General features: G+C 65.0%; 2 protein-coding genes across 29 annotated transcripts in view; one reads left to right on the forward strand and one right to left on the reverse strand.

Moving 5' to 3' along the window:
- The window catches only part of LOC116436186 (Fc receptor-like protein 4), a 187,336-nt gene that overhangs the window by 109,404 nt on the left and 56,584 nt on the right, over nucleotides 1–21,348 (reverse strand). For 2 of the 16 annotated variants that reach the window (XM_032093189.1, XM_032093188.1), the window contains exons 1-4: nucleotides 5,109–5,283; nucleotides 4,482–4,502; nucleotides 4,163–4,393; nucleotides 3,627–3,899 (exon numbers count right to left, since the gene is read on the reverse strand). The exons of 7 other annotated variants lie outside the window; for them this stretch is intronic. In XM_032093189.1, coding sequence (XP_031949080.1) covers nucleotides 3,627–3,899; nucleotides 4,163–4,393; nucleotides 4,482–4,502; nucleotides 5,109–5,139 — 556 coding nt within the window. In that variant the 5' untranslated portion in view covers nucleotides 5,140–5,283. Of the gene's footprint in view, nucleotides 1–1,091; nucleotides 1,276–1,357; nucleotides 1,447–1,533; nucleotides 1,556–1,959; nucleotides 2,047–2,125; nucleotides 2,429–2,517; nucleotides 2,788–3,233; nucleotides 3,512–3,626; nucleotides 3,900–4,162; nucleotides 4,394–4,481; nucleotides 4,503–5,108; nucleotides 5,285–21,348 lie in introns of those variants that run through there. 7 more of the 16 variants (XM_032093178.1, XM_032093177.1, XM_032093186.1 and 4 more) reach the window with 7 other exon arrangements.
- The window catches only part of LOC116436193 (Fc receptor-like protein 4), a 75,464-nt gene that overhangs the window by 45,730 nt on the left and 8,386 nt on the right, over nucleotides 1–21,348 (forward strand). For 4 of the 13 annotated variants that reach the window (XM_032093209.1, XM_032093213.1, XM_032093206.1 and 1 more), the window contains one exon: nucleotides 15,638–15,904. In XM_032093209.1, the coding sequence (XP_031949100.1) occupies nucleotides 15,638–15,904 (267 nt within the window). Of the gene's footprint in view, nucleotides 1–6,403; nucleotides 7,177–7,782; nucleotides 7,804–7,891; nucleotides 8,123–14,362; nucleotides 14,488–15,033; nucleotides 15,055–15,142; nucleotides 15,374–15,637; nucleotides 15,905–21,348 lie in introns of those variants that run through there. The other 9 variants (XM_032093207.1, XM_032093210.1, XM_032093208.1 and 6 more) reach the window with 9 other exon arrangements.

Below are 21,348 nucleotides of genomic sequence, written 5' to 3' on the forward strand. Positions count from 1 at the left end.
GGCTGGGTGTCATTAGGGGGGAAACCCTAAAAACCTCCAAAGCCCACCCCCACACCTCCTTCAGGGTCTCAGTGCTGGGAACCAGGCAGGAATGTTCGTGACCGTCCCCTCCTCTGCCCACAACACCCGAGGACCATCCTGCCACCTCCCCCGCAGCACTGTGAAAACTGCAGATATTTTCCCCTGGAAGTGGCGGATCTGGCCAGTTTGATGCCGCAGGGCTGGGACCCTGTAAATTGGGGGGGGGGGGGGTGGTGAAGCTGTTTGGGGGCTGTCCCCGTCCCTATCTCCACATTCCCCCCCTGCCATGGGGTTTCTGTCCTGAGGGGATGGGACACTTTGGGTTTATTGGTTTTGAGAAAAAACCTATTCCAGACTTCTCCATTCTCACTCATCCCCTGCAGGATCTGAGGCGGCAAGAGCCGCTTGGGAATGGAGCCCCAGGCAGGAAGCAGCTCCCAAACTCCTCTGTGCAGCCAGTGGCCATCCAAGTGTGGGTTCAGGCCACGCCACAGCCCCACTGCGCAGGGATGGGCATTGGCCAGCCCTGCTCTGGCCAGCCCCAGGGGCAGCCAGGACCTCAGGGTCCCCCCCACCCCCTGGGCTTTGACTCTCGCAGCTTTAGAGCTGCTGCAAGGTGAGAATTGTGTGGGGGAAAAGGAGTGGCTGTGGTTTGCTCAGGCCTGCGAGAAGCACAAAAGCCAAGGAGAGCCCAAGCAGTGGCTCTGCGAGGGCCTTTGATGGTTTGCAGAGCAGGGCTGGCTGGAAAGCGCCCCTGCAGGGGCAGCTGCGAGGGAAGCAGCCCGGAAATGCAGCAATGGATCATTTTGTCCCTCTGCCCAAGGCACTGAGGGAGCCCCAAAACTCAGGCAAATGCCACAAGGATCTGCTCAGCACCCTGAGCGGGACCCTCCTCCTTCCTGCCTTGCCGTGGGCTGACGCTGCCCGCATGCCCCGCACCCACCAAAGCCGCTCTCTCACTGCCCTCCGCAGCCGGATAGGGAGAGAAAGGTTTTAGTAGAAGCAGGAAATTGGAGAATCCCGTTCCTAAAGCAGGAGAGAGCTGAACAAAGAAAGACCATTTCTTCCAGTTTCAGCAAAAATCTGCATTTTGGGCCCAGCAGAAGTTAGTTGGGTCCTCCAGTGTCCCCCAGCACCCTCAGTGTCCCAGCACGTTCCCGTAGATGTCACTGGGTGCCCTCGGTCGCCCGTGGGGTCCCGGCAGCTCCGCGTAGGTCACTTGGGTATCCTGGGGCGGAGCGGTGCGGGTGGGCCCTGCAGGAGACCCTGGCTGTGGCATCTGTGTGACACCCCCTGTGGGTGACGTGTCCCTGTGTGTGTCCCACCCTATACTCACCCTGCATCTGCTTCGTCCTTGTGACGTGGGTGTACAGCACCTCCCCCTCCTCCGGGGGGGCCAGGGGCTCTGGGGGCTCCGGGGGAGCCCTGCAGGGATGGGGGGATGTGTGAGTGGGGATGGGAGGTCTTGGGGTTGGGGTAAAAGGGGGGTTCATGGCTGGAGCCCCCACTCACCTTTCCTGGTGCTTCCTGGAGGCTGCAAAGGAAAGGAGTGAGGGTGACTGTGGGGTCCCCAAGGCCCTGACCACCCTCGGGAATCCTGAACCCCCACAGGGCTCTTAATTCCCCGCAGGAGCCCCCAGCATTCCTGGAGTCCTCCAGAACCCCTGAACCACACCAGAGCCTATTGTCCTGATGCCCCCAGAGCCCCAAGGCTGGCAGGGATGGGCACCCTCCAAACTATCCCAGGATTCCTGAAAGAACCCCCAGCATCCCTGCACCACCCTCCAACACCACCCCAAATCATTGAGGACCTCGAGCAAATGTCACTGGGGGCTCAGCGCTGCCCAAGTCAGGGGCTGTGGGTGCTGCCCCATCATCCCCACATTCTAGGTGGCCTCCCAGCTCCCCAGGGCCCCCGTCGGCCCCATTGTCACCCACCCAGGCGGTGCCACCAGTACCAGCCCACAGTGACACCCACGAGCAGAACCAGGAACAGGAGGGACCCGGCAACTGTTGCAGCCACTGCTGGGGACAGAGGGAGACACATCAGGGTCACCTGCCATGCCGGGGATGCTGCAATCCCAATGACCCCGAGTGACCCCACCTGTGTCCCAGTGTGCCCGCGGTGTCACCGTCAGTGCCAGCTCGGGGCTGAGCGCCCGGAACACGCGGTGCCCGTCCTGTCCCAGCTGGTTGGTGGCCACGCACTGGTAGGTGCCGGAATGTCCCACATGGACGTCGCCGAGCTCCAGGAGGGGACCCCGGGCCACCTCGCGGCCGTTGCGCAGCCAGGTGAAGGTGACAGGGGCTGAGCCCACCTGCACCGAGCAGCACAGGGTCACGGGGTCACCTGCGCGCACCGGCTGTGCCAGGGCACCGGGACTGATGGTGGCATTGGCCACGGGCACTGCGGGGACAAAGATGAGGCTGGCACCTGGCATGGGGGGATGGGGATGTCATGGGTGGGGTCACCCCATTCCTGAGGGTCCTGCTCACCCAGGACAGTGACATTCAGGGGGACACTCTTGGCCACACTGTGCCCGTTGCTGGCCCTGCACTGGTAGTGGCCGCTGTCATTGTCCCCAACGTGGCGCAGCTCCAGGTGAGGGCCGGTGCCCAGCAGTTCCCATGAGTCCCCCCGGTGCCAGGAGAAGGACAGGGGACCTGTCCCCCCAGCCACGGCGCAGCTCAGCACCAGGCGGTCCCCCAGTATCACCTGTGCCCCGGGGGGCTGCGCCGACACGGACACCCCCGAGAGCGGGACCCCTGCGGGAGGGGCAGAAAGGGAATGGGGGACTTGGGAAGGGTGGGGGACACCAGGGACCAGTGAAGGACTCAGGGTGGGAGAGGGTCAGGGAGGGGTGGCCAGAACCCATTGAGGAAGAAGGGGGCCAAGAGGTGGGGGGGAAGATCGGAAGGGGTGGAAGGGACCCCAGGGAGGTTCATGGAGGGGCAACCTGGAGAGGATTGGAGGGAACCACAGGGAAGGTTTTGTGGAGCCAGTCATGGATGGGACCTGTGGACCATGGAGGGACCTAAGTGAGGGAGAGGTGTACCTAGGGAGGGGTGAGGGGACCCGGTGAGTGATAAAGGGACAGATGAGAGTGATGGGGGACCTCAAGAAGGTGTCATGGAGGGCTGCGGGGCGCCCAGGCAGGACTGGGGGATCCGCGGCGGCTGTCGGGGCTCCCCGCGCCCATCCCCGCACTCACTGCGCACCGTGACGCGGAGCCGGGCGCTGCTCTTCCTCACCGCCCCCGCTCGGAGCGCACCTGGCAGCTGTAATTCCCCAAGTGGGAGACCCCCACGGTGGGCAGCAGGAGCTGCGGGGACCCCTGCGGGCCCCCCACCAACCGCCCGTGCCGGTAGAAGAGGTACAGGAGGGGGGCTCGGGGCCGCAGGGGGCTGGGGGTGCTGAGGCAGCTGAGATTGAGGGGGGACCCCTCGGTGGGCTCGGGGGGACCCTCCAGCACCGGCACCGGGAACAGCTCTGGGAAGGAGATGGGGTGGCGGGAGCGTGACCCCGAGATTGCTGTGAAGGGGCTGTGGGGGTGCTGAGGTGTGGGGGTGTCGGGGCGTCAGGGTGGCGGCTGTGGGGTGCTCACCGTGCACTGTCACTGTCACCGGCGCCGACACCGACTCCTTCCGCCCCCGCGACAGGCTGGATTCCACCCAGCCCCTGCAGCGGTAGCGGCCGCTGTCGTGCAGCCGCAGAGGGGACAGGGACAGCTCGGTCCCATCGCGGAACCGCTGCAGTTGTTTCTCCTCGTGGTAGAAGGACACCGAGGTCACTGGGTTGTCCTGCCAGCCCCGGCAGCGCAGTGTCACCGTGTCCCCCTCCAGCAGCGCCCGCGCTGACACCTGCAGCACCAGCCGGTCTGTGGAACAGGGGGTGTCCGGTCACACCGTGGGGTTCCATGGGGTCCGGATGGCACCGGGACGCAGGGATTGGGTCACCCCCAGCACACCAGGGGTCCCCAATTCCAACACGGAGCTCTGCTCGCACTGGGATGCTCTGGGATGTCCCCGTGTGCAGGGGACGGGCTCTCGTCACACCAGGGGGTGACCCCTGGAGCGGAGCCCACCCAGAGCCCTCGGGGACCCCGCGGGTGCCAGGCTGGGGACACCCAACCCCCCTCACCATTGGAGACGCTCACGGGGGGGCTCAGCCCGGTGTCAGGTCTGTCACACTGGTAGGTGCCACTCTCGGTGACAACGAATCGGTCGGGTCCCTGCAGCCGCCAGCGCTGCCCGTCCTTGTACCAGGTGGTGGCAGCGGCGGTGCCCGAGCCCTGGCAGGTCAGTGTCACCCGGTCCCACAGCACCGGCGGTGTCCAGGGGGGCTGCACGAGGAGCTGGGTGGTCTGGGCACCTGCGGGTGACAGGGGACACCAGCCTGCCAGGGCCAGCGCGGGATGGGGACAGCGGAGCGGGGATGTGGCATCCCCCCGAGGACTCACCAGCGAGGCCAAGGGTCTGGGCTGGAAGGGAGAAGGGACAGGGCTGGGTGGGGGTGGCACCGCAGGGACAGCGGCACCTGGGACACAGAGTGTGGGGCTGTCCCCAAATTCTCCCCACGGGGTCACCGGTATAGCACGGAGGTCTTGAGGACAGGGACACCTCTGTCACCCTGGGCTGAGGCAGGACATGGGGACACTGTGGACACCCCATGCTTGGACAAGTCACCTCCACCCACCCCACAGCACCTGTCCCCACTGGCCCCTCTGCCCATGATCCCATCCCAATGGCACCTGGCCCCATGGCCCATCCTGATGGTGCTTGGCCCTTGTCCCTGTGCTTGCATCCCTGTCCCCCTGGCCCTGTCCCCACAGCTGCCCCAGCCCCAACGTTCCTTTTGCTACATCCCACTCCCTCCATTCCTCCCCCCCTGTTCCGGTCCCCATTCCTGTCCCCCACAGCCACCCCATGACTCTGGTCACATTTAAGGGGTCCATGCCCATGCTCGGGCTCTGCTGGCCTTGGGGACCTCAGGGCACACCGCTGTGCCCCCTGCGCCCCCTCCCCACCACTCTCTGCCTCACCAGGGCCCATTCCCGGGGCCTTAGGCCCGTGCCCAGGGCACTCACCCCACAGGAGCAGCGTCACCTTCCCGGCCATCCCGGTGTCCCCGGCCACCCGGGCTGGCTGTCACACGCTGCTGCGGCCACCTGTCCCCTGGGTGGCGGGCAGGAAGCGAGGTCACGTCTCGCCCCCACGTGCTGGTGGCCCTTGATGGGGGCAGGGTGTTGCAGGGTGGGGGTAGGGTGTAGACACAGCAGGGGACAGGCTGGGGACATGGTGGGACATGGTGTTCCCAGGAGTGGGGGGCTCTGGGCATGTAGGGATCTCAGGATGGGTGTCCCAGGGGAATGGGGAGAGAGGGGAAGTGACAGGGAGTGTCTGTCTGGGGAATGGGGTCCCCATGTGTTAGGGGGTGCCCAGGATGGGGTTCTTGAGGGAATGGGGTCGAAGGGGTTGGGGAAAAGGGGATGGAGATGCTGGGCGACAGGAGACCCAGGATGGGGCTCCTAGAAAAGGGGGACACAGGGAATGAGGCTCCCACGGTCGGGTTCCCAGGGGAATGGGGGTCCCAGGGATGGGCAGTGGCTGGGGGGGCTCGTGGGTCGCAGCTCCTTCACCGGGTGCCTCAGATTTTGGGGTGACTCAGGGCCCAGCACAGCCCCCCCGGTGCGCTCATTACCTGGGGCAGCATCACAGGGGGTCCTGGGTAGCTCCGGTTCTGTGTCCCCCCCACCCTTTGGCACTTGTTCCTCTTTATTTCTCTTTTGTCCTTCATTTCCTCACATTTGTGCCACGCTGCCTCACCCCCCAGTGTGCGGCTCAGTGATCCTGGGGAGCTCCTGAGCAGGGAACGGGTTGGGGGCACCCTGTGCAGGGGAAATAGGGGGTGCGGGGGCGCAGAGAGGGGTGGGGGGGGCAGTGGGGGATGGGGGTTTCCGGCTGTGCCCCCAACACTTTCACTTTCTCTCTCGGGCAGCAGAAGGAAGAGGCCATTTGTGCTGAGAGTCAGAGGGGGGGTGGGTTCTGACCTGGGGGGGCACATCCAGAGGGGTCCTGTCCTGGAGGAAAAGGGCTTCTCTGCTGTGGTGACACCTGGGTCTTGTCCCAGGTGGGTCCTCATTCTGGGGGTGCCATGTCCTGGGGATTCCTGCCCCAGTGCCCCCCCAGGTCAGAACCTGCCCCCCATCTGACTCTCAGCACAAACGGCCTCTTCCTTCTGCTGCCGGAGAGAGAAAGTGAAAGTGTTTGGGGGCACAGCTGGACTCCCCCATCCCTCACTGCCCCCCCACCCCTCTCTGCGCCCCTGCACACCCTATTTTGCCTGCACAGGGTCTCCCCAACCCCTTCCCTGCTCTGAAGCTCCCCAGGATCACCGAGCCATGAAGTGGGAGGGGGAGTGCACAAAAGTGAGGTAAATAAGAAAAAATAGAAACAAAGAGAAGAAGAAGTGCCAGGGTGGGGAGCACAGAGCCGGAGCACCGTGAGAACCCCGTGGTGTTCCCCACAGACCACCAACACTACGGGGGTCTCTGCTTTTGTCTGCCTCACCCCAAATCTGAGGCACCCTGTGAAGGAGCTGTGACCCACAAGACCACCCAGCCACTGCCCATGCCTGGGATCCCCATTCCTCTGGGAACCACAACCATGGGATCTCATTCCCTAAGTCCCCTCTCCTGGGGATCCCCATCCCAGGATGCCCATTTCCCAGAACCTCCATTGCCCAGCAGCCCCCTCCCCTTGACCCCATCCCATGGGCTCTCCAGTCCCTCAGGAACCTCCACCCCTGGGATCTTCATTCCATGACCCCAAATCTGTGGGGCCCATATTCACTGGGATCCCCATCCCTGGGCCCCCCTGTTCCTCTGGAAATCTATCCTGAGCTCCCCACATTCCTGGGACTCCCAACTCTCATGTCCCCACCATGTCTCACCATGTCCCGCTATGTCCCCAGCATCTCTCCACCCTGCCCCCACCAAGGGCCACCAGCACATGGGTACAGACCTGACCTCTCTTCCTTCCTCTTTGGCCAAAGAGCCTCCACCCAGGGGACAGGTGGCCCCGGCAGCGTGTGACAGCCAGCCCGGGTGACCGGGGACACCGGGATGGCCGGGAAGGTGGCGCTGCTCCTGTGGGGTGAGTGCCCTGGGCACGGGCCTGACGCCCCAGAGATGGGCCCTGGTGAGGCAGAGAATGGTGGGGAGGGGGCATAGCGGGGCTTTGGGGTGCCCTGAGGTCCCCAAGGTCAGCAGAGCCCGAGCATGGGCATGCACCCATTAAATGTGACCTGACTCGTGGGGTGGCTGTGGGGACAGGAACAGGGGGGCACAGGAATGGAGGGAGTGGGATGTAGCAAAAGGAACATTGGGGCTGGGGCAGCTGTGGGGACAGGGCCAGGGGGACAGGGATGCAGGGACAGGGACAAGGGACAAGCACCATCAGGATGGGCCACGGGGCCAGGTGCCATTGGGATGGGATCATGGGCAGAGGGCCATGGAGATGTGCCAGTGGGGACAGGTGCTGTGGGGTGGGTGGAGGTGACTTGTCCAAGCATGGGGTGTCCACAGTGTCCCCATGTCCTGCCTCAGCCCAGGGTGACAGAGGTGTCCCTGTCCTCAAGACCTCCGTGCTAAACCGGTGACCCCGTGGGGACAGTTTGGGGACAGCCCCACACTCCGTGCCCCGGGTGCCGCTGTCCCCGTGGTGCCACCCCCACCCAGCCCTGTCCCTTCTCCCTTCCAGCCCAGACCCTCGGCCTCGCTGGTGAGTCCTCGGGGGGATGCCACGTCCCCGCCCCGCTGTCCCCATCCAACACTGGCCCTGGCAGGCTGGTGTCCCCTGTCACCCGCAGGCGCCCAGACCACCCAGCTCCTCGTGGAGCCGCCCTGGACGCCGCCGGTGCTGTGGGACCGGGTGACACTGACCTGCCAGGGCTTGGGCACTGCCGGTGCCACCACCTGGTACAAGGACGGGCAGCGCGGGTGGCTGCAGGGACCCGACCGATTCGTTGTCACCGAGAGTGGCACCTACCAGTGTCACAGACCTGACACCGGGCTGAGCCCCCCCGTGATCGTCTCCAATGGTGAGGGGGGATCAGAAATGTTCAGGGTGGGCTCCACTCCGTGGATGTCTTCATACCTCTCATGTGGCGAGAGCCTGTCCCCTGCATACCTGGCCATGCCAGTGCATCCCAGTGCATCCCAGTTTAATAGTACCCTCATGGCAACAACTGTGCCATGGGGTTACCCCTGGTGTCCCTGGGATCCTCCCGGCAATGGAGACTCCCCCCAGAGGTCCCCGGTGCCGTGGGGACCCACCTGGGACCTGTCTCAATCCCCTCAGCGCGATGGGACCCTCCTGTACCCCAGCCTGGTTGGTGCTGCAGGTGCCGGCGCGGGCGCTGCTGGAGGGGGACACGGTGACACTGCGCTGCCGGGGCTGGCAGAACAAGTCAGTCACCGGGGTGCGATTTTAGTACAAGGAGAAGGATCTGGGGGGGCCCCTCAATGGGACAGAGTTGTCCCTGTCTCCCCTGCAGCTGTACCACAGTGGCCGCTACCGCTGCAATTGCCAGATGGGAACCAACCGGCTGGAGTCAGTGCCAGTGACTGTGACAGTGCACGGTGAGCACCCCCACGGCCGCCACCCCAAATACTGTGATTCCCCCACTCTCATCCCCAGCAGCTTGCGCATCACTGCGTCCCCCTGCTGACAGTGCACAGTGAGCTCCCCACAATCCCCCACACCTCAGCACCCCCTCCCCTGCTGGCTCGGGGTGATCGGGCCCCCCCCGTCTCCTTCCCAGATCTCTTCCCGGTGCCGGTGCTGGAGGGTCCACCCAAGCCCACCAAGGGGTCCCCCCTGAATCTCAGCTGCCTCAGCACCCCCAGCCCCCTGCGGCCCCGAGCCCCCCTCCTGCACCTCTTCTACCGCGACGGGCGGTTGGTGGGGGGCCCGCAGGGGTCCCCGCAGCTCCTGCTGCCCGCCGTGGGGGTCTCCCACTTGGGGAATTACAGCTGCCAGGTGCGGTCCCAGCAGGGGCCGTGCGGGAGAGCAGCGCCCGGCTCCGCGTCACGGTGCGCAATGAGTGCAGGGATGGGGGGCCCACCAGTCACAGCAGCCCCCATCTCACCCATCCCATCCATCACATCCCCATCCCAACCCACTCTGCGTGACAGCCGCTGCCACCGTGGGTCACAGTCCTGGGTGATGAGGACCTTCTGTCTCCAGGTGGAAGCACGCACAGAACGCCTCATTCCCCAGCAGTGGCTGCAGGGGTTGCTGGGTCCCTGTTGTTCCTGCTCCTGCTGCTGGGAGTCACCATGAGCTGTCAGTGGTGGCAACACAAGGGTGGGTGACAATGGGGGTGGATGGGGCTCCTTGGTTTGGAGAGAGGCCCCAAGACTGGGGGGCCATGGGGTGGCACCCACAGCCCCTGACATGGTGGGGACTGAGCCCCAGTGACCTTGGCTCTGACTGCTGGGATGTTTGGAGGGGTCTTCAGGGACTCCTGGATCATTCCCCGGGGGACCTTGAGGAATATTGGGGTGGCACTGGGAGCTGCTGGGGTCTTTGAGGTGGTCTTGGAGGGTTTTACAGGGATGTTGAGGGCTCTTCAGGGATTCTGCGGGAGTTTGGGGGGGGTGGATCTCCCTGCCGGGCTTGGGCTTCTGGGAGCTCAGAGGTCACAGGGAAGTCAGCGGTACTGGGGTGGTTCAGGGTTCTGGGGGCTTTGGGGGTGTTTGGAGGTCCTGGAGGGAGTCAGGAGTCCTAGGGGGGGTTGGATGACCCAGGGTCCAAGGAGGGTTCAGGAGCTCTGGGGACCCCACAGTCATCCCCCCACCTTTCCTTGCAGCAGCCAGGAAGCCCCAGGACAGGTGAGTGGGGGGCTGTGGCCATGGACCGCCTTTTCCCTCCTCTGCAGATACCCTTCACACCCCCTTTTGTCCTGCAAGGCCCCCCCGGAGTCTTCAGGCCCCCGGCAAGAGGGGGAGGTGCTGTACACCCACATTGTAGGCACTGGGCGGGCAGGGGGTGAGTACAGGGGAGGGATGGGGACACGTCACCCATGGGTGTCACCCCCCCACCCAGGTACCCACAACCAGTATCTCTCACAGGATCCCCCTGCACCACCCCACCCCAGGACCTCCAGGTGACCTGTGCAGAGCTTCCAGGAGCCCACACACGGCTGTGGGAACCCAGTGACATCAGGGACACCAAGATGTGATTCTGGGGCCACTAAAGGGGCATTGGGGGCACTGGATCCCCCATTCCCCCTCAGCTTCAGTGGTTTCCCAACTTGTCTGGGAAGGTGGTCACAAGCTGGGGGAGGGGAGCTGCATAGGGTGGCCAGTGCTTCTCATTCCTCCTTCCAGTACCAGCAGGGGTTCCTCTCTCCCACTTCCAGTAGCCCCAGTGGTTCCCCACTCCCCATCCCAGTACTCCCAGTACCACAGCGACTTCCACATTCCGCTCCCCGCAGTACTCCCAGTACCATGTGAGGCTCTCTGCTCCCCTTCCCAGTGTCCCCAGTACCTCCCATTCTCCCTCCCACTGCCCCCACAACCCCCAAGAGCTGCTTGATCTTGTTCCCAGTACTTCTCTATTGCTCCCAGTACATCCAGATGTTCCCCATTCTATCTCCCAGTCCCGCTGTATTCCCAGTGCCTCTGCATTCCCCCTCCCAGTACTCCCAGTACACCCATTGCTCCCCACCTCTCCTCCCAGTGCCAGGGGGCACAGGACCCCTTTCCCTGTCACTGACACCAAAATGCAGCTTTTTGGTTAAACTGGCAGAATTGGTGTTTGTTTGTTCAGCTCTGCCGGGCTTTAGGAATGGGATTCTCCAGTTTTGGGCTGCCACTGAAAAGCAGGGGCTGCTGCTCCCTCGCCCTCCCAGTGGAGGCACAAAAGGCAAAGATCCCAAAGGGCTGAGAGAAGAACAATTTCCTGCAAACTGCACTGAGAGAAGGAAACCAACAGCAACAGCAACAAGATTCCGAATCCAAAGGGTCACAAAAGGAACGATGCCCACGGAAAGCCCCCGACAAGGAACAAACCCCAAACGCTTCCCCTGGCACGTTTCCTCCACCAGCAGGAACCTGGCAGGGCCCTGGACCTTCCTTGCTTTGATGGCCAAAGTGGCCTTCAGGAGGCTCTGGATTCTCTTGGCCCCTTTCCCAACCCCTCCTCTGCCATGCTCCTCCACACCATGATGGAGAATTTCGTCTCACTCCCTGGGTCCCTTTCTCTCCCACTTGAGTCCCCTCCACCCTCTCCGACCCCGCCCTCCTTCCCCTCTCGTGTCCCCCACCCCACGCATCTTGTCCCCCGCAGGGGTCCCTCTCTCGGGGGTGTCCGTGTCGGCGCAGCCCCCCGGGGCACAGGTGGCACTGGGGGACCGCCTGGTGCTGAGCTGCGTGGTGGCCACGGGGACAGGTCCCCTGTCCTTCTCCTGGCACCGGGGGGACTCGTGGGCACTTCTGCGCACCGGCCCCAGCCTGGAGCTGCGCCACGTTGGGGACAATGACAGCGGCCACTACCAGTGCAGGGCCAGCGACGGGGACAGTGTGGCTGAGAGTGTCCCCCTGAATGTCACCATCCTGGGTGAGTAGGACCCTCAGGAATGGGGAGACCCCACCCACGATATCCCCATCGCCCCTGGCCAAGTGCCAGTCCCGTCTGTGTCCCTGCAGTGCCTGTGGCCAATGCCACCATCAGCCCCGGTGCCCTGGCACACCCGGTGCGCGCAGGTGACCCTGTGACCCTGCGCTGCTCGGTGCAGGTGGGCTCAGCCCCTGTCACCTTCACCTGGCTGCGCAACAGCAGCGAGGTGGCCCGGGGTCCCCTCCTGGAGCTCGGCGACGTCCATGTGGGACATTCTGGCACCTACCAGTGCGTGGCCATCAACCAGCTGGGACAGGATGGGCACCGCGTGTTCCGGGCGCTCAGCCCCGAGCTGGCACTGACGGTGACACCGCGGGCACACTGGGACACAGGTGGGGTCACTCGGGGTTACCACGGGGTGCAGAACCCCCAGGATTCTGGGTGACCTCGGTGTGACCCCCTCTCTGTCCCCAGCAGTGGCCGCAGGGGTCGGTGGTACCCTCCTGTTCCTGGTCCTGCTCATGGGTGTCATTGTGGGTTGGCACCGGTAGCACCGCCTGGGTGGGTGACAATGGGGGGGTTGGGGGTCCCAGGGAGTTGGGGGAAGCTCCCCAGAGACGGGAGGTGATGGGGTGACACCCACAGCCCCTGACTTGGGGGTGGGTGAGCCCCCTCTGACCCCAGCTCAGTGTCCTGGGGGCTTTGGGTGGCGTTGAGATGTTGGGGGTACTTTCAGGGGTTTCGGGGCAGTTTGGGGGCTCCCCCTCCGTCTCGGCCTTGGGGCTCTGGGGGCTCAGGGGTTCCAGAACACCAGGGTGATTCCAGGCTTCTGGGGGGCATAGGGGAGGCTCAGGGGTCCTGGGAGGAACTGAGGGTCCGCTGGGGGCTCAGGAGTTCCGGGGGGGGAAGGGGGGAGGGAGGCTGGGGCTCCCACGGGCTTTCAGTAGCCCTGGGCACCCCACAACCCCCCCCTCCTTTTTCCTTCACAGCCTCCAGGAAGCACGAGGAAAGGTGAGTGGGGGGCTCCAGTCCTGGCCCCCCTTTTACCCCACAAGCTCCAGAACCCCCACTCCAGCAGCCCCCCCTGGTCCCCGCAGGGCCCCCCGGGCCGAGGCACTTTACGCCAACATCGCGCGCAGCGAGCGGCTGAAGGGTGAGTGGGGAGGGGGGCACGGGGGGCACGGGCAGCACGGGGGGCACAGGGACCCGGACCCGTCACCCGCTGCTGTCACCCCCCACCCGGCTCCCCCCAACCGCTCTCTCTCTCTCTCAGGGGACCCCCAGCCCGCCCCCCCCCGGAGCCCCCAAGTGACCAACACCGAGCTGCGGGGACCCCATTGGCGACTGCGGGAGCGCGGTGGCATCTACGAGAATGTGCCGTGACACTGGGGGGCACTGGGGGCACTGGGGGCACCCACACACGTGTGTCACGTCGCACCGTGGGTGCCCACCCTGCCCGTGGCCACCGGGAGCGGCCAGCAGCTGGCCCTGTCCTCCCGCCCGTGGCCACCGGGAGCTGCCAGCAGCTGGCCCTGTCCCCCATCCGTGGCCACCGCCCCTTCGTCCCTCTGAGCCCCACAAATCGGGGAGAATCCGCCTGGAAACCACCCCAGAGCGCCCCAAAGTGGCCACTGGGACCTGGCGGGGGCTGCTGGGGACAGGCGGGGGGGACACGAGGGGGTCCCCGGGGAGCAGAGCCCCCATCCCCCCTCCCGCAGCCCTGGAGGAGCCCCGGGATGCGGAGAGGGAGTTTTAGGGTTGGTTTTCCTTCTCATTCTTCAGTTTGATGCACAATAAATTCAATGAATTCCCCCCAAATCGAGTCTGTTTTGCCCCTGACCAAGCCCTCCCCGCCCTAATCCCAGCCCAGCCCCCCTCCCCGGGGTGCTCCAAAATCTGGGACCTCAGGGACAGGGACCCCAAAATCTGGGACCTCAGGGACCAGGGACCCCAAAATCTGGGGTGTTCAAGCTCTGGGCTCCCAAAATCTGGGACCTCAGGAACCAGGGACCCCAAAATCTGGGGCGTCCAAGCTCTGGGCTCCCAAAATCTGGGACCCCAGGAAAGGGACCCCAAAATCTGGGACCCCAGGATAGGGACCCCAAAATCTGGGAAGTCCAAGCTCTGGGCTCCCAAAATCTGGGACCTCGGGGACCTCAGGGACCCCAAAATCTGGGACCTCAGGGACCAGGGACCCCAAAATCTGGGGTGTCCAAGCTCTGGGCTCCCAAAATCTGGGACCCCCATTCCTCTGTGAACCCCGATCATGGGACCCCCATTCCTTATGTCCCCCCTCCCTGGGACGCCCAGCCCGGGACAGCCATTCCCCAGCATCTCCATTCCCAAGGACCCCCATCCTGGTAACTCCAGCCCCTGAGACCCCCCTTCCCTGAGACTTTGATTCCCGCAGGATCCCCATTCCCATGGGGGCCCCTTTCCCCCAGCCCCCCTATCCCATAAGGATCCCCATCCCATGATCCCAAATCCCTGGAGCCCACGTTCCCCTGGGACTCTCATCCCTGAGTCCCTGCTCCCATGGCACCCGCATTGCCCTGGACACCCATCCTTGGCTCCCTACGCCTCCTCAGCCTCCAAATTCTGGCAACACCACATCCCCACCATGTCCCCACCATGTCCTCGCCATGTTCCACAATGTCCCCACCCTGCCCCCAGCCTGTCCCCACCCTGCCCCCAACATAAGGACGAGACCTGACCTCGCTTTCTTCCTCTTTGGCCAAAGAGCCTCCACCCAGGGGACAGGTGGCCCTGGCAGTGTGTGACAGCCAGCCTGGGTGGCCGGGGACAGCGGGATGGCCGGGAAGGTGGCGCTGCTCCTGTGGGGTGAGTGCCCCGGGCACGGGCCTGATGCCCTGGGGATGGGCCCTGGTGAGGCAGAGAGCGGTGGGGAGGGGGCAGAGGGGGTCTGCGGTGTGCCCTGAGGTCCCCAAGGCCAGCAGAGCTGGTCCATGAGGTGACCGGGGTCATGTGGACGTGAGAGTGGGGACAATAATGGGTGAACAGGGGTGTGGGGAGGCATCATGGAGCTGGGAGAGCTGTGGGGACAGGGCCCGGGGCACAGGGATGCAGGGACAGGGACAAGGGGATAAGCACCATGGGGATGGGCCATGGGGGACAGGTGCTGTGGGGCTGGTGGGGGTGACCTGGGCCAGCACGGGGTGTCCAAGGTCTCCTCCTGCCTGGGGTGTCCACAGTGTCCCCATGTCCTGCCTTAGCCTGGGGCAGCCACGGTGTCCCAATCCCCAAGAGGTGAGTGCCAGACCCGTGTCTGTACAGGGACACTTCAGGGACAGTCCCACACTCCGCGCCCCGGGTGCCGCTGTCCCCGCGGTGCCACCCCCACCCAGCCCTCTCCCTTCTCCCTTCCAGCCCAGACCCTCAGCCTCGCTGGTGAGTCCTCGGGGGGATGCCACATCCCCGCCCCGCTGTCCCCATCCAACACTGGCCCTGGCAGGCTGGTGTCCCCTGTCACCCACAGGCGCCCAGACCACCCAGCTCCTCGTGGAGCCCCCCTGGACACCGCCGGTGCTGTGGGACCGGGTGACACTGACCTGCCAGGGCTCGGGCACCGCCGCTGCCACCACCTGGTACAAGGACGGGCAGCGCTGGCGGCTGCAGGGACCCGACCGATTACGTGTCACCGAGAGTGGCACCTACCAGTGTGACAGACCCGGCACCGGGCTGAGCCCCCCAGTGAGCGTCTTCAATGGTGAGGGGGGTTGGGTGTCCCCAGCCTGGCACCCGCGGGGTCCCCGAGGGCTCTGGGTGGGCTCCGCTCCATGGGTCACCCACCTTCGTGTGACGAGAGCCCGTCCCCTGCACACGGGGACATCCCAGAGCATCCCAGTGTTAACGGACCCCCGTGTTGGAATCGGAGACCCCTGGTGTGTTGGCTGTGACCCAATCGGGAGTCCCGGTGCTATCGGGACCCCATGGAACCCCTCGGTGTGACCATATCCCCCCTATCCCCCAGCCTGGCTGGTGCTGCAGGTGCCGGCGCGGGCGCTGCTGGAGGGGGACACGGTGACACTGCGCTGCCGGAGCTGGCAGAACAATCCGGCGACCTGGGTGTCCTTCTACCGTGAGGAGAAACAACTGCAGCTGTTCCGCGATGGGACCGAGCTGTCCCTGTCCCCTCTGCGGCTGCACCACAGCGGCCGCTACTGCTGCAGGGGCTCAGTGGACTCCGAGGTGTCACGGGGGTGGAAAGAGTCGGCGCCGGTGACAGTGACAGTGCACAGTGAGCACCCCAATGCTGCCACCCTGACACCCCGACACCCCACACCTCAGTACCCACACAGCCCCTTCACAGCAATCTCAGGGTGACCCCGTGACCCTGCGCTGCTCGGTGGAGGTGGGCTCAGCCCCTGTCACCTTCACCTGGCTGTGCAATGGCCGCGACGTGGCCCGGGGTCCCCTCCTGGAGCTCGGCAACGTCCATGTGGGACATTCCGGCACCTACCAGTGCGTGGCCACCAACCAGCTGAGACAGGACGGGCACCGCGTGTTCCGGGCGCTCAGCCCCGAGCTGGCACTGACGGTGACACCGCGGGGACACTGGGACACAGGTGGGCTCACTCGGGGTCACTGGAGGGTGCAGAAGCCCCGGCATGGCAGCTGACCCTGATGTGTCCCTCTCTGTCCCCAGCAGTGGCTGTGAACATCGGCAGGAGCCTCCTGTTCTTGGCCCTGCTCCTGGGTGTCATCGGGGGCTGTCACTGGTGGCAGCGCCTGGGTGGGTGACAATGGGGCCAACGGGGGTGCTGGAGTGAGGGGAAGCCCCCAGAGTGGGGGGGCGATGGGGCAGCAGCCAAAGCCCCTGAGCTGGGGGAAACGGAGCCCACAGTGACCTCGGCTGGGGGTCCTGGGGGTTTTAGGAGGATTCTGGAGGGTCTTGGTTGGGCTCCAGGGGCAGCCCTGGGTGGGCTTTGAGGAACATTGGGCTGGAAGTGTGAGCTCCTGGAGGATTTGGGGAGTTCCTGGAGGGACGTGCAGGGATGATGAGGGAATATTGTGGGACCCTGGGGAGTTTGGGGGTGCCCCTCCCTGTTAGGCTTGGAGTTGTGTGGGCTCAGAGGGTCGGGGGCACAGGGGGCTCAGGGGCACTGCGGTGGTGCAGAAGTTCTGGGGGTTCAGGGGTGCTTGGAGTGTCCAGGGGGGAATCAGGGGTGTGGTGGGAATCAGGGCTCCAGTGGGGATTTGGGGGTCCTGTGGGTGGTCGGAGCTGCCGAGGTCCCAGGAAGGTTCAGGGGTCTCGGGGTCCCCACGGTCTCCCCCTCCCCTTTTCCTTGCAGCTGCCAGGAAGCCCCAGGACAGGTGAGTGGGGGGGCTCCGGCCGTGACTCCCCTTTCCCCCTTCCCCAGACACACCCTCAGGCCCCCCCTTATCCCCGCAGGGCCCCCCCGGAGGAGGGGGAGCTGCTGGAGCCCCACGGCGTGGGCAGCGAGCGGGCGGGGGTGAGTACGGGGCTGGGGACAGGGACACGTCCCCCACGGGTGTCACCCCCTCCCGGGTCCCCACAACCGCTGTCTCTGTCAGCGCCCCCACGGGTGTCCCCCGGCCCTGCCCCCCCTCGGCATCCACAAGTGACCAACGCGCAGCTGCCGGGACCCTACGAGGGACAGCAGGACCCCGGTGCCACCTACGAGAGTGTGATGTGACCTTGGGGGGAAATTGGGGATCACTGGGAGGCATCGAGTCCCCCCAGGGGTCCCTCATTGCCCTTCACAGCACCCCAGGGCCTCCCCATTCCCCCTCCCAGTGCCGGGGGTTGGGCACAGGACCCTTTTCCCTCTTCTTGGACCCAAAAGGCAGCGTTTGGATTAAAGCGGGAGAAATGGGGTTGGTTTGTTCAGCTCTGCCTGCTCAGCTCGGGAAGGAGGAGGGTCCCGCTGAGGGTGCTGAGCAGATCCTTGTGGGATTTGCCTGAGTTTTGGGGCTCCCTCAGTGCCTTGGGCAGAGGGACAAAATGATCCATTGCTGCATTTCCGGGCTGCTTCCCTCGCAGCTGCCCCTGCAGGGGCACTTTCCAGCCAGCCCTGCTCTGCAAACCATCAAAGGCCCTCGCAGAGCCACTGCTTGGGCTCCCCTTGGCTTTTGTGCTTCTTGCAGGCCTGAGCAAACCACAGCCACGCCTTTTCCCCCACACAATTCTCACCTTGCAGCAGCTCTAAAGCTGCCAGAGTCAAAGCCCAGGGGGCGGGGGGGACCCTCAGGTCCTGGCTGCCCCTGGGGCTGGCCAGAGCAGGGCTGGCCAATGCCCATCCCTGCGCAGTGGGGCTCTGGCATGGCCTGGCCCCACCCTTGGATGGCCACTGGCTGCACGGAGGAGTTTGGGAGCTGCTTCCTGCCTGGGGCTCCATTCCCAAGCTGCTCTTGCCAGCTCAGATCCTGCAGGGGATGAGCGAGAATGGAGAAGTCTGGAATAGGTTTTCTCCCAAAACCAACAGACCCAAAGTGTCCCAACCCCCCAGGACGGAAACCACGTGGGGGGGCAGTGGGAGCAGGAGAGGCGGGGCAGCCCCACAACAGCTTCAGCCCCTCCTGATTTGCGGTGTCTCAGTGGTGTGGTATCAATTTTTGGCCAAATCAGCCATTTCCAGAACGGAAAAAAGCTCCATTTTTCCATGCGGGTGTTGAGGCAGAGGGGGCAGGTTGGTGCTCGGGTGTTGTGGGCAGAGCGGGGCACAGCCAGGAGTGTCCCGAGCGTTTCATCTGCAGGGTCTCATCCATTTCCTGGTTGCCAGCGCTGAGACCCTGCCAGGGCTGGGGGCTTGGGGTGGCTGTGGGAGGTTGTGGCGGGGTCTGTGCCCTCCCCGACTGACACCCAGCCCCTGTCACCCCCACTGGCACCCCGTGGGGCTTCTCACTCACAGAAGGGTCACAGGGGGCTGCAGGATGGGGAAGAGGGGCTGCACCTTGGGGGATCCCAAAGGGGGATTGGGGGCTCCCAGAGTGGAGGGGAGCGTCAAGGGGAAGGGACATAGAAGGGACAGGGCATCCCCAAATTTGTGCCCTGCAGAGGTCACAGTGCCCAAGCAGGGACAGTGGGAGCCAGCAGGGCCCTTCCAGGACAGGGGTCCCCAGGTGTGACACCACTGGGTGAGGGACCCCCCTCCCCACCAGGAATGGGTCCAGAGACCCCCCCAGCACCACCATCCCCAGGACAGGACCCCCCTGGCCGGGAAGGGGCAGCCCTGGGACAGGATCCCCCCAGGATGTGTCACCCCCAGCACAGGGACCCCCCAGGACAGGACCCCTCTGGATGTGCCCCCCCAGGTCAGAACCCACCCCCGTCTGACTCTCAGCACAAACGGCCTCTTCCTTCTGCTGCCGGAGAGAGAAAGTGAAAGTGTTGGGGGGCACGGCCGGACACCCCCATCCCCCACTGCCCCCCCCACCCCTCTCTGCACCCCCGCACCCCCTTTTCCCCCTGCACAGGGTGCCCCCAACCCGTTCCCTGCTCAGGAGCTCCCCAGGATCACTGAGCCACACACTGGGGGGTGAGGCAGCGTGGCACAAACGTGGGGAAATCAAGGACAAAACAGAAATAAAGAGGAAAAAGCCAAAGGGTGGGGGGGACACAGAACCGGAGCTACCCAGGACCTCCCTGTGATGCCGCTCCAGGTAATGAGTGCCCAGGGGGGGCCGTGCTGGGCCCTGAGTCACCCCAAAATCTGAGGCACCCGGTGAAGGAGCTGCGACCCACGAGCCCCCCCAGCCACTGCCCATCCCTGGGACACCCATTCCCCTGGGAACCCGACTCTGGGAGCCCCATTCCCTGTGTCCCCCTTTTCTCAGTGCCCCATCCTGGGTCTCCTGTCGCCCAGCATCTCCATCCCATTCCCCCCAATCCCTTTTCCCCCCATTCTCTCAGGACCCCTATCCCGGGGACCCCCCGACACATGGGGACCCCCATTCCCCAGACAGCCACTCCCTGTCACTTCCCCTCTCTCCCCATTCCCCTGGGACACCCATCCTGAGATCCCCACATCCCCTCAATCCCCCACTCCTAGGAACAACATGTCCCACCATGTCCCCAGCCTGTCCCCTGCTGTGTCTCCACCCTGCCCCTGCCCTGCCCCCACCCTGCCCCCATCAAGGGCCACCAACACGTGGGGATGAGATGTGACCTCGCTTCCTGCCCGCCACCAAGGGGACAGGTGGCCCCGGCAGCGTGTGACAGCCAGCCCGGGTGGCCGGGGACACCGGGATGGCCGGGAAGGTGACGCTGCTCCTGTGGGGTGAGTGCCCCGGGCACGGGCCTGACGCCCCGGGGATGGGCCCTGGTGAGGCAGAGAGCGGTGGGGAGGGGGCACAGGGGGGCTGCGGGGTGCCCTGAGGTCTCCAAGGCCAGAAGAGCCTGAGCATGGGCATGGACCCCTTAAATGTGACCGGAGTCATGGGGTGGCTGTGGGGGACAGGAATGGGGGGGGACAGGAACAGGGGGACAGGAGTGGAGGGACTGGGATGTATACAAAGGAACCTTGGGGCTGGGGCAGCTGTGGGGACAGGGCCAGGGGGACAGGGATGCAGGGACAGGGACAAGGGCCAAGCACCATCAGGATGGGCCACGGGGCCAGGTGCCATTGGGATGGGATCATGGGCAGAGGGCCGTGGGGATGTGGCCGTGGGTGGAGGTGCTGTGGGGTGGGTGGAGGTGACTTGTCCAAGCATGGGGTGTCCACAGTGTCCCCATGTCCTGCCTCAGCCCAGGGTGACAGAGGTGTCCCTGTCCTCAAGATCTCTGTGCTAAACCGGTGACCCCGTGGGGACAGTTTGGGGACAGCCCCACACTCCGTGCCCCGGGTGCCGCTGTCCCCGCGGTGCCACCCCCACCCAGCCCTGTCCCTTCTCCCTTCCAGCCCAGACCTTCGGCCTCGCTGGTGAGTCCTCGGGGGGATGCCACGTCCCCGCCCCGCTGTCCCCATCCCGCGCTGGCCTTGGCAGGCTGGTGTCCCCTGTCACCCGCAGGCGCCCAGACCACCCAGCTCCTCGTGCAGCCCCCCTGGACGCCGCCGGTGCTGTGGGACCAGGTGACACTGACCTGCCAGGGCTCGGGCACCGCCGCTGCCACCACCTGGTACAAGGACGGGCAGCGCTGGCGGCTGCAGGGACCCGACCGATTCGTTGTCACCGAGAGTGGCACCTACCAGTGTGAGAGACCTGGCATGGGGATGAGCCGCCCCGTGAGCATCTCCAATGGTGAGGGGGGGATGTTAAATGATCAAGGTGGTCCCCAGTGGGTCTGGGTGGGCTCCATTCCGTGGGTGGCCTCACCCCCTCGGGTGTCGAAAGCCTGTGCTCTGCATACAGGGACATGCCTGTGCACCCCGTTTCATCCCAATGTAATGGGACCCACATGGCGACAACAGTGCCATGGGGTTACCCCTGGTGTCCCTGGGATCCTCCCGTCAATGGAGACTTCCCCCAGAGGTCCCCGTTGTCATGGGGACCCACCTTGAACCTGTCTCGAGCCCCTCAGTGCCATGGGACCCTCCTGTCCCACAGACCGGCTGGTGCTGCAGGTGCCAGCACGGGCGCTGCTGGAGGGGGACACAATGACACTGCGCTGCCAGACCAGGAAGGATACATCGGTCACCGGGGTGCGATTTTACCAGGACGAGAAGGATCTGGGGAGGACATTCAAGAGCGCAGAGTTGTCCCTGTCTCCCCTGCAGCTGC

Source organism: Corvus moneduloides, chromosome 29 (genome assembly GCF_009650955.1).
Source record: "Corvus moneduloides isolate bCorMon1 chromosome 29, bCorMon1.pri, whole genome shotgun sequence".
Classification (NCBI taxonomy): Eukaryota; Metazoa; Chordata; class Aves; order Passeriformes; family Corvidae; genus Corvus; species Corvus moneduloides.